The sequence below is a fragment of the Chroicocephalus ridibundus genome, chromosome 4 (genome assembly GCF_963924245.1).
Source record: "Chroicocephalus ridibundus chromosome 4, bChrRid1.1, whole genome shotgun sequence".
NCBI classification, from domain to species: Eukaryota; Metazoa; Chordata; class Aves; order Charadriiformes; family Laridae; genus Chroicocephalus; species Chroicocephalus ridibundus.
This window is the reverse complement of record NC_086287.1, coordinates 89769126-89782505: the sequence shown is the minus strand read 5'-3', so window position 1 is coordinate 89782505 and position 13380 is coordinate 89769126. Positions and strand designations below refer to the sequence as shown.

The 13380-nt window shown below is 43.4% G+C and overlaps 1 protein-coding gene and 1 long non-coding RNA gene across 2 annotated transcripts in view; one reads left to right on the top strand and one right to left on the bottom strand.

The window, feature by feature from the left end:
* The window catches only part of CDYL2 (chromodomain Y like 2), a 62585-nt gene extending 54385 nt beyond the window's left edge, over positions 1 to 8200 (bottom strand). The window contains exon 1 of the mRNA XM_063334668.1: positions 7757 to 8200. Within this exon, the coding sequence (XP_063190738.1) occupies positions 7757 to 7780 (24 nt within the window). The 5' untranslated portion in view covers positions 7781 to 8200. The remainder of the gene's footprint in view (positions 1 to 7756) is intronic.
* A 382-nt stretch (positions 8201 to 8582) lies between these two features.
* The window catches only part of LOC134515407 (uncharacterized), a 169048-nt gene continuing 164250 nt past the window's right edge, over positions 8583 to 13380 (top strand). Inside the window, exon 1 of the long non-coding RNA XR_010070974.1 lies at positions 8583 to 9160. This is a non-coding gene — a long non-coding RNA (uncharacterized LOC134515407). The remainder of the gene's footprint in view (positions 9161 to 13380) is intronic.

The following is a 13380-nucleotide window of genomic DNA, read 5'->3' as shown; positions in this document are numbered from 1 at the left end:
AACGTAGACACACCCAAAAACTTTCCACAATGATTCCAAGATCTCTCCTGAATTGTAACAGCTTCTTCAGGGCTCATTGTTATGCATGTATAGTCAGGATTATCTTTCCTTTGATCATTAGCTTGCATTTATAAACACTGTATTTCAGCTGCTCTCATCCAGCTCTTCACTGTCAGCCTTTCTCTTGACAATGCTAATAATAATCTATAAATTATCAGCAGTACATGCAATTCTTTTCAAATAATTGACAACTCTGTTGAACGACACAGGTCCCAGTACTGATGTCTGGACACTCTACCATAACCACCCTTCATTGCTTCCTCTCTGTGAACCAGGTAGCCTAAGAGATGACCAACCCTTCTGGACCACAGCCTTGTTCCATTAGTAGCCGCTCCCGTGGGATCTTACCAGAAGGTTTTTTGAAAATCCATTTACATCAGCCAGAGCCATTCTTATCCACATATTGACTAAGAGTCCTGTGAGATGTGACTTTCCTCTAAAAATTCATGTTAACTCTTCTCCAAACCAAGACATGTCCACATATATCTGCTGATTCTATTTCTTTTTATAGGTGCTACTGATTTGCACGCAATGGAGCTCAGACTTAGTGGTGTGTAGTCCCTTGTATCCCTTCTTAATCCACTGGGTGCTGAGCACATGTAAGTGATTACGTTATTATAAGATGATTTCAAATAAACCCCACAAAATCTAAATAAATGCAGCGAAGTGCCTTATGGATGAAAATATCCTCATTGTTCCTGTTTTGCCCCTCTGAAGGAATGGTCTGCACGTTTTGTGGGTGGCCTGTGAGAAATCTAGCAAAGCCCAAGTAGGGCAACTGCTGTTTTCAAAGCAAAGTGTCCTTTTGACAGATATTCTCAATACTGTTTTTGCTTTAGTGTTCTGTTGTATTCTACCGATGTTGCTGCTACCGTTTACAATCCTGCAAGAGTCCACCTATTGCCCCTTCTTTGGTAAGCCACAACAAGAATCATTTTTTCCTACACAGGTCAATTGTATCAACTTATTGTAGAAGTTTTGAGAGACCTAATAGATTTGCTACAATATTTTATACTATGACTGATAGTGAGATACTATTGAAGTAGTACTGGAATCTACATTTTTCTCTGTGTAATCAAAGAAAAGAGATTGAAGTGTATTTCCCTTCATCTTGCAATGTTACCAGTCTAAAGTTTTGATAATAAACAAAGAGTGTGACACTGTTGTTCATCAGGCCAAAAGGATGATTTTCCTTTTGTCAAAACAGAATAGTCTCATTTGCATGAATGTAAAGCAAGACAGCCTTCACATATCCCACTATTAGCTGCCCTACGTTGCACATATTTCAGTTTAAATTGTTTGGTGTGTTATAGTGTTCTAATAGTTTAAACTCAAGGAACGGTTAAAATTTAATTGATCTTTTTTTTTTTTTTTTGCCAGTGTCATAAAACATGCTGCAGAAATCGTCTGAAAAATACATGGGCAAGGAGGAACAACAAAAGGGGATTGCACTGATGAAAATGTACACAGCCAAGAAACTGTAATACTGTTAAAAGTCAAATGAATGGACAAAGAAATGCTATTTAGAGCATAGCTGGCCATCACAATTACTCCATTGATTTAAAAAAAATAATTAGCCAATTTCTTTCAATATTAGACCACATTTAAATTTTGCCATTATTTGAACTGTCTCTCTCTAAATATATTAACTTTCAGAAACAATTCCTAAACAATGAGTTTATTGCTGAATTTTAATTTTGAATGGAAGACCAACCCAAAGTAAAGCGCTGTATTTATCATTCAGAAAGCGCTACAAAAATTTAGGTCATTTTAATCTTCAGATAGGTAGGAACACTGAACCTGGACAATGAAGGGAAGCATCTTCAGTTCAGAGGCTTTGGTGGTGGGAAAATCTTCACGGCATGTTTAGGCTTTAGAGCGCGATACAGAGTATATTTTCTGTAGCCTTTTCAAGCAAGGAGAATGCTTATGGCGCCTACCTGGAGATAAACTACACTCGATCCAGATAAAAGACTTCATCAAGATTGTAACAAAACGGTAACATGGATAAGAAATCAATTGGTTTTCAGTATCCCAAAATATGCCAAGTAGTTTACAATGTAACGAGGAAGTTGGTATCGTGGTAACAGAGTGACATTGTAGGTAAACAAGACAGTCATTATGTGCATTGTAATGTTCCATACGCAGCTCGACGCTGGAATTTCTTAGTAAAATAATGAATATTGCCAGAGTTACCCAGTTAGAAACTCACTCAGTATCTTTAATTTAGAGAACTACAAGACCCGGCAGAAAGGACCTCAGGTTAACTCTTTGTTATTGGCTTTATACCTCAGTTTAATCTCTTGTCCAGATGATTGCCCAGTTTGGGATTGAAGAATACTGTCTGCATTGCAAATCACACTCAATTTGGAATAGAGTTCTGAAAACTTTCATCAGGCAGCAAGATTTCTAGATTTCTATCAACTGAGGGTAATATTGGTCACAGGTTACTTTATTTTGAGGATAGTCGTCTTCTAAAAACTGATTTTGATAATAGATCAATGACAACGTATGGAGAAATAGACGATTCTTCAAAATAGTTGTTAAGAAAGCTTTTCCACTAAAAGGAAATAAGGTGTTACAGACTAACCGGTGGGAACAAGCCCGGCATTACTGAAGTCAGCACTGCACCCATAGCTCGCCGTTCTGAGGAGCAGGCGCTTAACTCTGTTCTATATTCCCCAGATCCTACTTGCAGTCACTGTTTTTTGCTTGTGAAACCAGTCTTGTTCCTTCAACATGGAACTATTATATCAATAAAGAGGTTGATTTAAGTTGAGAAATAATGTTTATGTAAATACACCATCTTCTTGCGAGTCACCTCTGTCTTAGAGGATACACATGTGAAATACCTTAAAAATAGATTTCTGCTTTCCAGATCAATAAGCAGGTTTAAGTGTGTGTCTCTCCTCAATAGGGACTCCATTGAAAGAGATGCAAGATGGAAAGCTGTAATGCTCAAAAACTTCCATTGCCTCACTTTGTAAAACAAAGGTTATTTTCTAAACTCTGCATCTGCAAGCCAAACCTAGCATCCAAAAGTTCAGCAGTGTTCTCTCCGATTTGCATGTCTCCACGTGTAGTAAAGATTCAGTGCCAGTATTATCTTCAGGTTTTGACTTTGCTGGTACCTGAGCGCAGGTATAAATGGGAGATGTTGTAACTCATCTGGAAACACATTATCTTTCTGGTGGATCATGTGAGCTAAAATAAACTGCAGCTCATTCTTACGCAGCTGCATAAACAGAAGAAGATTTAATCGAAACCTGTCACTATGGTGGACAAGCTTCCCATCCATGGGCATTGTAGCACGTCAGTGAGAAGACGCCATTTTTTACAATATCACTTTTCCACAAAGAGCAACACTTTAATGCAAAAACTGCTGAGTTTCAAGGACTGTGATCCAGAAATATATGCATGTGACAGTCCCCTTCAGAGATTTAGCTATAATCTTTAGATCAGTTACCTAAGGTGGTGTAATATAATCTGACACAATGTTAAAATAAGACTAGATTTCAACAGCATCGTCCCTGAATGTCTAATTGTGTTCATTGTATATAATCCCCCAAAATATTAAAGAAAAAGCATCAAAGTCAGCTTCATGAGCATCTCTATGATACTGATAACCGATTCATATATCATCAGTAAAGAGGAATTTTATTGCAGTAAACAGGATGCTCTGTGCTAGGAAAAATAAAGTTAGGTGCACCATTCATATTGAATTTTTTTCCCCTCTAAAGCCACATCATATACTTCTAATACCAGAGTCTTTGTAAGAGAAATATTTGGGTTCATAAATGTGAGAGCTAAATTGTACATGGAAAATACAAAATATTACTTCAAATTACTGACAACAACTTTAATGTCAATCAACAAACTTGGTATTTAAGAGTAAATACATTACCCTTTCTGTTTGTTACCAAAATTAATGAGGATTTCCTATCAACGCATCCAACAGCGTCTTTGAATCACGAAGCACAATAGGGCTGCCTGGCTGAAGGCCACTGTGAATACCCTTTTGTTTGTCCGTAATTTTCAGTTTGTTATTTCTAAGGAATATGCACCATAGTTCTTTAATCTTTAACAGGTTACATCTTATGAGGGGAAAAAAAAAAAAAGCAATATCCCATCACTCTTTCACCCAGTCAGAAAAGCTTGAAGTCGTAAGCACATGGAAGTCAAACAAAGCCAAACTAGTATTTTATTGAGAATTACCCTAAAATATATACAACATTCCTTACTGTTAAAGGAAAAAAATACTTATTCAAAAATAAAACTTCAACACTAACTTCTATCATATAATGGAAATAACTCTCTTTTGATGTAAAGTGTCTTGGTTCTAATACACAAATGTAGAACTGACTACCAGTAAAGACGGAATTCACAATGGATGTTCTTTTGCTTCTAGAATAAACTGGTACCAGTTTCACAGTCCTAAAAGAAATATAATAGGAGGTATGTCAGGTGACTAGAAGCCATTCCTAACTAGAAAAAGGCACGTAGTTAGCCAAAACTGAGGTTATTTTGTCTGTGATCTTATTTTGCTTCAATATAAAGATATTAATTGAATTTATCTTTACGTTTAAAAGGTTGAAAAGCCTTTTAAAATAACACAACAGTAGAAAGTTAATGAACTGACAGAATAAATATACACATCTATTTCCAAAACTTAAAATTCTATGCTGACGTTTCTTGAGTACCACCAAAATACGAGAAGTTAGTATAGGTAATACACACTGTATTTTTTAATGTGCTTTATCATGGCTTCTAGATCATGATTGGCTTTAACAAAAATAATTTTGCAGCCAGTATTAAATACTTCCAATTGCAGAGGTCATTATTGTCCTGTTTTCTAAAGTTCAGTAAGAATCCTTGAAGGACTCAGATATTACTAATGGAGTCAAAGAGGAATCAGGAGCGTAGCGTACCTTTGGAATGTCACCATGAGCCCCAGATTATTTATTTACACCAATAGTCCCAATGTATTTCAAGGTAAAATCCTGAAACTGTTTAATGGTCATCCTGCCTTCCACATAATGCTTTACTTGTTCAGGAGGACAAAAAAGAATGCTCTATCCATGCAAGAACAGAGGTGTCAGCTCTTAAGGCACAAAGGACTTCATCTCACGTGCTAACTGGTGTGGGACATCACAGCTGTGAGAGCTTCTTTCTAATGAGTCCCTTTGATGTGGTTGGTTTTCTGGGATGGTAAGGAGCAAGGAGGCAACCCTGAGTTGTTTCTTAAATGAAGCTACTACCATCCACACACTTGCTACCTACTAGACATACAAACTCTTCAGTGTTCTAGACATTTCTTTTGACCTCCATCATGGAGAACTTCACAGTGGAGATGCAAGACATAGATGGATTGATAATCAAAACCCTGTACATACTTTTTCCCCATACGTCCGACACATAGATGAAGATTTTACACCATGACCAGCTGAGAAGGTCATATTCCAAACACCTCGCACAACAAGGAATGAATAGGCGTACTTCCACTCACCTGTTCTGGTGGATACAATTTTTCCATATTATACAATGATAAGCAAAAGTAGTTCAAATGGAGTAACAAAGAAAGGAAGTGATTCAGAGGCTTTGAACCACAGTACTAACAATTCACATTCATCCATGCAAACGCCTGCAAAGTGGCTGGGCCTAAAACCGACTGCAAACGGGGTTATAACTCTGTTCTCTCACAGAACACCTCCATGCCAGGTTACTACTTGAGCAGCATCACTCATGTGCCACACAGTAGTACTCAATGCACAGCCCACATCCAACTGCCAAACATCGTCATCTCATAATAACACAGAGATCACAAAAAAGCAGAATTTTTTTAATGATGAGTAGGAGCTAAACCAGCATGGCCACCCTTAGCCTAAGAGGTACTAGTTTTATTTCTTTCCAAAACTAATCCAAACATCTGAAGATAACTTAGACAAGACCAGGCAAACATCCTCTACGCATCCCACAAGTTAATAACACAAAATCGTATCACTGGCTTTTTTGGGTCAAAATTATTCTTCACAGAACTCCCACTGGCTATGTTGGAGTCACAACAGCAATACAGTTGACATGCAATATCCTTAAAATTGCAAAGTAATATGACAGCGCAAAATGGTGGGGAAAAGGTTAATGATAGTATTCAAATCATCATGTACTTCTGCTAAGTTAACACCACGGAGTAAGTGGTGTTCACTTGAAAGGAGGTCTGTGTCCCACTCAGCAGTCAAGTCCTAACAGATCAATGTCACCCGTTAACTATGACCTTTGTTAAAGAATTTGAAAGACCATGACAAAGTAAAAACTGTCTACATGAAACCTGACAGATCCTCCACTTCTTGCACTTAAGACCCTACAGCTGTTCGTCAAGATCATCAAACGGAGAGTAAGTCCTCAAGATCATCAAACAGAGAGTAAGTCCAGCCATGGCCAACGAATCGCAGCAGCAATTCCACACCCAAGCACACCCTGATGGTTGAGCAGTACCTAATCATCGGCACACAGTTCCAACTGGAAGGCAATCGTTTCTGTCCTAGCCCTTAAACTGTGTGCTCCAGACAACCACAACACAAATGGCCGTTTCACCAGGAAATGTGGAGCCTGAGGAGGTGCTCCACACCAAGAAGTGTAGGACATCCAGTCTTGTTTGGTTTTGTTACAGTAGACTTCCACCCTGGTTCCACTAACTGGAGCTGGATATTTAGAACACCCGGGTCCAGCCTTTCTTATTTTTAATTTCTGCCTTTCTCCCTTCTTCCCTGGCAGGGGAAGAGTGGCTAGACTTGTTCTCAGTTTGGGCATTAGAACTGGGTGCCTGAGGTCAAAATTTGGCTGGGTCTCGCCGACTGCCTGCCAGCTCCCTTTTCTCTCTCCCTCCCCCCGACCTGGAAAACCGGGCGGCCGTCGCCCGATGCATCGCGGCCGGGGAGAGGGCGGGGGGGGGGGACGACACACACACCCCTCCCCGCCGCATGCCGGGCTGGAGAGAGGAAAGGGGGGGGCCCGCCTGGCACCCCGGCCCGCCCGGCCCCGCCGCAGCGGGGCCCCCGCCAAACTTTGGAGCCGGGCGCGGTGTCGGGGCGCAGCGCGGGCCCCCTGCCCCGGCCCGGCCCGGCCCGGCCGCCGCCCCCGCAGCACCCCGGCAGCGAGGTGAAGCAACCTGGCGCCGGCTCCTGCACTTTGCACAGCGGGCGCAGAGCCGCCTCCATCCCTGCGCCTGCCGGCAGCGCTAAGGCGCATTTTTTCGCACTAATCTGCACATTCAGCACGTCCAGAGCGCCTATGACTTTACCTGGACTTTCTCCACTCTCCGGGCTCATCGCACTGCGATCGCCTCCCCATCCTACCGCTAACTCTCGCTCTCCTTCACTCCTTCCTCCTTCTCTCTTGCAAGGCCTGCTAAGATCAAGCCCGATGGAAAGTAGAGAGAGAAAGAGAAAGAGAGAGGCAGAGGGAAGGGAGGGAGCCGCTCCATCCCTCCCTCCCTCCCCCCCCCGGCACACACGCCGGCCCTTTTCCCCCCACCCCAGCCCTTCCCTCGGCGATTTCCTCCGCTCTTCGGCAACTACGAGGGCTCGGCGGAGCGGCTCCCCAGCCCCAACCACCGCTGCCCTCCGCGGCGCCCCGGCCGGCGGCACCCCTCCCCCCCCCCCCCCCCCCGCTCCCCCCCGGCCCCGCGGCCCCCCGCTACCTCGTAAAGGTCCCCTGAAGCCATGCTGGGTTGCGGGACTGGGCTCCTCCGCGCCGTCTCCCTCTCTCCACCTCTCTCTCCCGCTCCCCCACTCGCTCTCTCTGTTGAGTAAACTGTGTTTTGCAGAATGACAGGCTTTGGGGCTGGCTGTGCGCAGAATCAGAGGCGAGGAGAGGCAGAGAGGCAGGCGGCGGGGCTGGCGTAACCAGCAGCAGCTCCGGGAGCCGCGTCTCCCCCGCGGCGGCGGGGCCGGCGCCCCCCCCTCCCCAGCTCCCCACCCCGCCCGCCCGCCGCCACCCTCCCCGCCCCGGGGAGGGGGGAACGGACACACCGGGACCGGGACGGGTCCCCCCGCGCCCTCCGGCAGGGAAAGTCCCGGGGCCGCTCGGAGGGCGGCCTCCTCTTCCTCCTCCTCACCGCCCCCCCGCTCCGTGCCGGGAGCGCTTCAAACTCTTTCCGCGGCCAAATTAATTAATTAAATAAATAAAAAAAATTAAAAATAATAAAATAAAAGGGGGGTGGGGGGAAAGGAGCGGCCGCGCGGCGGGGAGGGCCGCGCCGCCCGCCCAAGGTCACCGCGGGGAGAGGCGGGTGCGGGGCCGGCTCCCTGCCGCCGGCCTCGGGCGGCCCTGCCGGCCACCTTCCCGCCCCCTCGGCGCCGCATGGCCGCCCCACCCGCCCCATGGCCATCGCCGAGGAAATGGAGGTGGCCGGGTCTCTCCCGCTAGCCCCCCGAGGAGGGGCTGCCCTGGGGAGGGCGGGCGGGCGTCAGGGCCACCGCTCGCCCACCCTCTGCCAGGCAAGGAGAGGCCTTTCCTGCTCCCTTGCAGCCATTTTACAAATTAGCCAGCCCTCTCCAGGAAATGGAAGCCACCGACGTCCCACCACCTGGTCTTCACGTGGAGGCACTGGGTGGCTGGTGTTTCGAAGCAACTGTGGGACATGGGGCAGCACAAAGCTATCAGCCATTGCCACGGTGGAGCCTTCTGGGCCGTTTCTCTGAGGAAAAGAGCTGCCCCATGGCCGCTGGCGGCCCAGCGTGGCGGCTTACCTGAGGGAGGGGGCCTGTGCGAAGATGGCGCCAAGCAAGCCAGGCAGCACCTCAGCCTCCTGCCTGCCTTTATCCACCATTACCGCCCAACACCTCCTGCTCGGGGATTCCCAGCTTGAGGAGGTTTTCTCACACCAATTTGGCCATGAGTGGAGACGAGCTAGCTCATCACGAGAGGAAGCCCCACTTTCCATCAGGCATGATGGAGTCCTGAGGAGACAGCAGCCGGTGTGCAGTGAAAGGCCCTTAGCGCGAATCCACAGCCACCGCGAAGCGAAGGGCTCCTGTGGAGGCTGCTTGAGGATCAAATCGTGTTCCGGCAGCTTCGTGTTGTGAAGGATTTGTTTCTCCAGGTAAAGTGTTGATCGTCTGCTCAATATTATCTTTCTTGGAGCGCCATTAGCGTTTGCTCTGACCGGCTCTTCGCACCTTGGCTTTTAGACCCCATGTTCTCACCTCGTAGCTGACCTGTGGTAGTCATTTCCCCACCATCTGGCTTTGCTGTGCTTGTGGCTTCTGTTCGTCTTCATTGTGCTGGCATTTTTTGTCTCTTGGGTTCAGTCCTTTGTGTAACGCAGCACTCCATGTTGAGGTGGGACTTGGCACTGCCCAGACTGAGTGGCAGGTTGGGGCCGGTTATTGAGGATAATAGAGTAAGTCTTGGCATGGTTAATATCTGTCACTGGTATCGAGTGCTGAATTATTTCTGAAATGTCATTTATGACCAAAAAATCCCGGTGCGGTCCAAGTGGGGTGAAGCCAAAGACTTCCAACTGAGAGGATTCCTGTTTGAAATATCGATTTTGGGTATTTTGAGCGTTGTCACCTTTTATCATGAAAGCAGGAAATAAAACATGCACATCCAGCTCTTGATTGACCTCATCTCCTGAACTGTGAATATTACCTCTGGTGATTATGAACTTGCCAGCTAACCTGTTTAGTATTGACTTGCAGTTCAATAAAAACTATCTTATGGTAGTTTGGAGCTCAAAGATGTTTATGGTTTGTGTGGTCTGCTGGGTGATGTGATAATGTTGAATTCCTAAGGACAAGCTATTCTGCTTAAGTAAAACGTAACTTTTTTCATCTTAACTGAAGTAACGGGAGGGTTGTTGTCTGCTTTCCAATTTGCCAGCCATATTTGGATTGTTGGGATTTGATATTTGAAGAGTAAAATGTTGAGAGGATTAAGAAATACTGAAAACTACCCATGCCTTTAGCGATTTTAGTAATTAGTTCAGAAAAATGTCTTAATTCCTAAGAAATGCGTTACTTAATAATCACACCCCATGGTTTCTTCTTGATAAATCAATTACTTTGTCTTATTGTAAAGTGACTTTTATTGTTTACAGTAGTGAATCAGCTCTTCAGAGTGCTCATTGAGCACAATATTCCATCGATAAGTAGACATTTTAATACAATTCTCTTCAAAGTCTGCTTTATTGCACCTATTACTTTGCTGCTTTACACCGCAGTAAACAAAATGGCAGTCAAATCCAGTGAGTCATTTTTCAGATGAATTCTAAAATATTCCTTCTCTGAAACTGTTGGCTTTCTTCATAGTATCAACTCTCTCCAGAGGTGTCTTGAACAAATTAAAAAAATGTCCCTTTCCAAGCTGTAGAAGAATATACGTCTTTTCTTTCCAGATAGGTCTAATAATCAGACTGTTCTTTCTGGGCTTTGCTGTTACTCTGCTCTCAGATAGCTTAAATTACAACAACCCGCTCTGCACCATATTGGAAGAAATCTCCATGACCTGGTTTATATTTTAGAAAATTTCGTTTACATTGTACAATGTTTAGATCACATTAACACCGTCAATATTGTTGCCATAAGATTTAAAATCCAAACAAATATGAGTTTGTAAGTTTTGAAGGGATGAATACTTTAGTGAGTACTTTGAAGAGGGGAAACATCTTTTTCCTGATTACTCATTCCTTGTTTTAGAGTACACAGTCCCTTGGGATGCCATGGTGTGTGCGTCAATAGTGAGGAGCAAAAAGAGGAGTTTTGTGATTGTTAAACCCAGGAAAAGTTGATTGTGGTTTCAGTGTATTTCCATGTCATTTAGCAGAAAACAAGGTTTTAAGTTTTCAAAAAATCCAAGTGACCTTCATTTGCCCAGCAGGTCTCTATTGTAACTAGTCAAGTCATGTGGTATACCTCCGAGTCTTTGGAAAAAAAATGGAAATATTTAAACTTATTACCATTTTTTTTTAAAGTTTCTGATAACAGATTTTCTGGAAATACATATTTTCCAATTTTAATTGCCTTTAAATGGAAATATCTGTACTCTGAAATGAAATTGCTGCAATATCCAGATTTTTGTACAAATTACCAACTCTAAACTGAATGTTTTTGCTAAATATGTGATTATTCATTACTCTTATTGTTTCGCCGCCTTCTCCTATTTCCCATCCCAAGAGAGCAATGCAAGCAAGGGAGGCATTCCAAGTGCGATACGTCACATTTGAACACTTCTTTTGGTTTGGAGGATGCTCTGGTTTCCACTACTTTAATTACAGGAATTATCTCTCAGACTGAATGAGCTTAAAAACCGAAACTATTATATTTCAGAAGGCTAAACTACTGTTGTCATAGCTGTGCCATTGATTTGTTATTGATTGTTTAGTCAGTCTGTCCAGTGCTATGCAAATACTGTAGATACTGTACAGTCAATGATACAGTTCCCCCAAGGAGCGTAGAGCCGAATAGTGCATTTTGGCAGCAAGCTCTATGAAAAGTCACTGTAAAGGACCGCGTTGTCTCTTGAAGAGGAAGCTGAAGGATGGGTGAGAATAATTTGGAAAATGGAGAAATTTAGAGAATTCCTGTACTAAGGTATGAAAATTAAATGAGAAAAGGGTAAAAACAAGGCATGAATGAGAGGAAGGAGAGAAGGACAAGGAACAAAAGGTGAGTGCAAGGAGAAAGCTCAGCAAAGCCTTGGCTGTGTGAAATAATGGGAGGCAAAAGGGAATATTTTAGCATCAGCAGCTGCAAGTGAAAGCAGGGAACAAGGTAACAAGATGGCTATCTCTAACCAAAGAAAGGAGGATGACCAGAACATGGAAAGAGTCAGTGAGGGTGAAAATGAAAGACAGTGTTTTACCGAGTTCATAGAGGAAGAGTTGACAGGAAATGGTGAGGAGCTACCGCAGGAAGAGGAGAGTCACTTAGGATGCCGCTGGTCTGACTGGGTGATAGGCAGGATGATGGATTTCCTCGGGCTTGGTACTGTGAGGGCTATATACTCGCCTGTTAGGTCTGAGAGAGCGCTAAAATACCACAGGAAGCTTGGCAGAAAAATTACCCAAGATATGAAGACAAATAGGAGTTGCAAAACAAGATGAGGGTGTCCTTAGCATACATACAGCGTCTAAAAATTAGAGAACAGGTGAACGTGAAAGGAGAATAGGAAGGTGCCTTTTTTTTGAGTAATTGATTTATATTATTTTGTGATAAGAAGAAGTAGACTTGGGAAAAGCCCAATGGACTTCGCCCTGTGCTGTGCTGTCTTTGAAAGCAAACAAGTAGTTGTGATTGTTTGATTCTGATGCTAAATTAATGTCTTCCTCCAAACCCTTCTTTGGATCTTATAATGTACAATTACTTATCATCAAGAGGAAGCCTTTGAAATAGAATCTGAAATAACACAGTGTCATGAAACAAACAATAACATATAGAAAACAAAGTAATGTTTATTTGTTGGTATACAACATATGCCACAGAATAAAACTTTTCTGGGGTTGAAAGTATATTTTAATGGCAGCTGTTCTGAAAACTGTCTTTACTTCTTACAACTTCGTCGTTCTGTTCTCTTCTGTTCTATTAAGTATGGCAAACATAATTTTGCCTTATTTTGGGAAGGGGAAAAATGGAACTTTGACCAAGGATACATGAAAAAATTGATGCCAGATAAGATATATGGAAGAAGACATTAATATGGTAATACTTCACATGGGAATCCGTGTGATGCAGTTGTATATACTTGTCACTATCCATCTAGACTTAGAAAATAAGGACGTCCCATTGCTTAGCACATATTTACCTGTCAGTTACTTTCAATAGGAAATATTTCACATTAAGTATAGTGTGTGCCCTGATTGTGTGAGCTGATTCATGTGGTCTATTGATTTTATGAGATCTCCATGCAAGTATGAGGATCAGTTCATTGCAGTCATTTTAACAGACTGACATCACGTGGAAAAGAGAGATGGAGAAAAAAACTGCTGTAAAAATTAAAGCACGGAATGGTGTGTCGCAGGAGAAGGAAACAGAGATCCTGTACACCATTGGTAAGAAAAAAAGACGAGTACAGAAATTTCCACGCTAGAGGAGACTTCACTGTCAAAACAATGTTTCCCTAAACCGGTTGTCATGGTTTCAGTTGGGATAGAGTTAACTTTCTTACTAGCACCTGGTATGGTGCTGTGTTTTGGATTTGGGATGGGAAATACTGTTGATAGCCCACTGGTGGTTTTGGTTGTTGCTAAGCAGTCAAGGCGTTTTCCATTCCTCATACCACCCTGGCAGCAATTAGGCTGGGAGCGCAGAAGTTGGGAGAGGA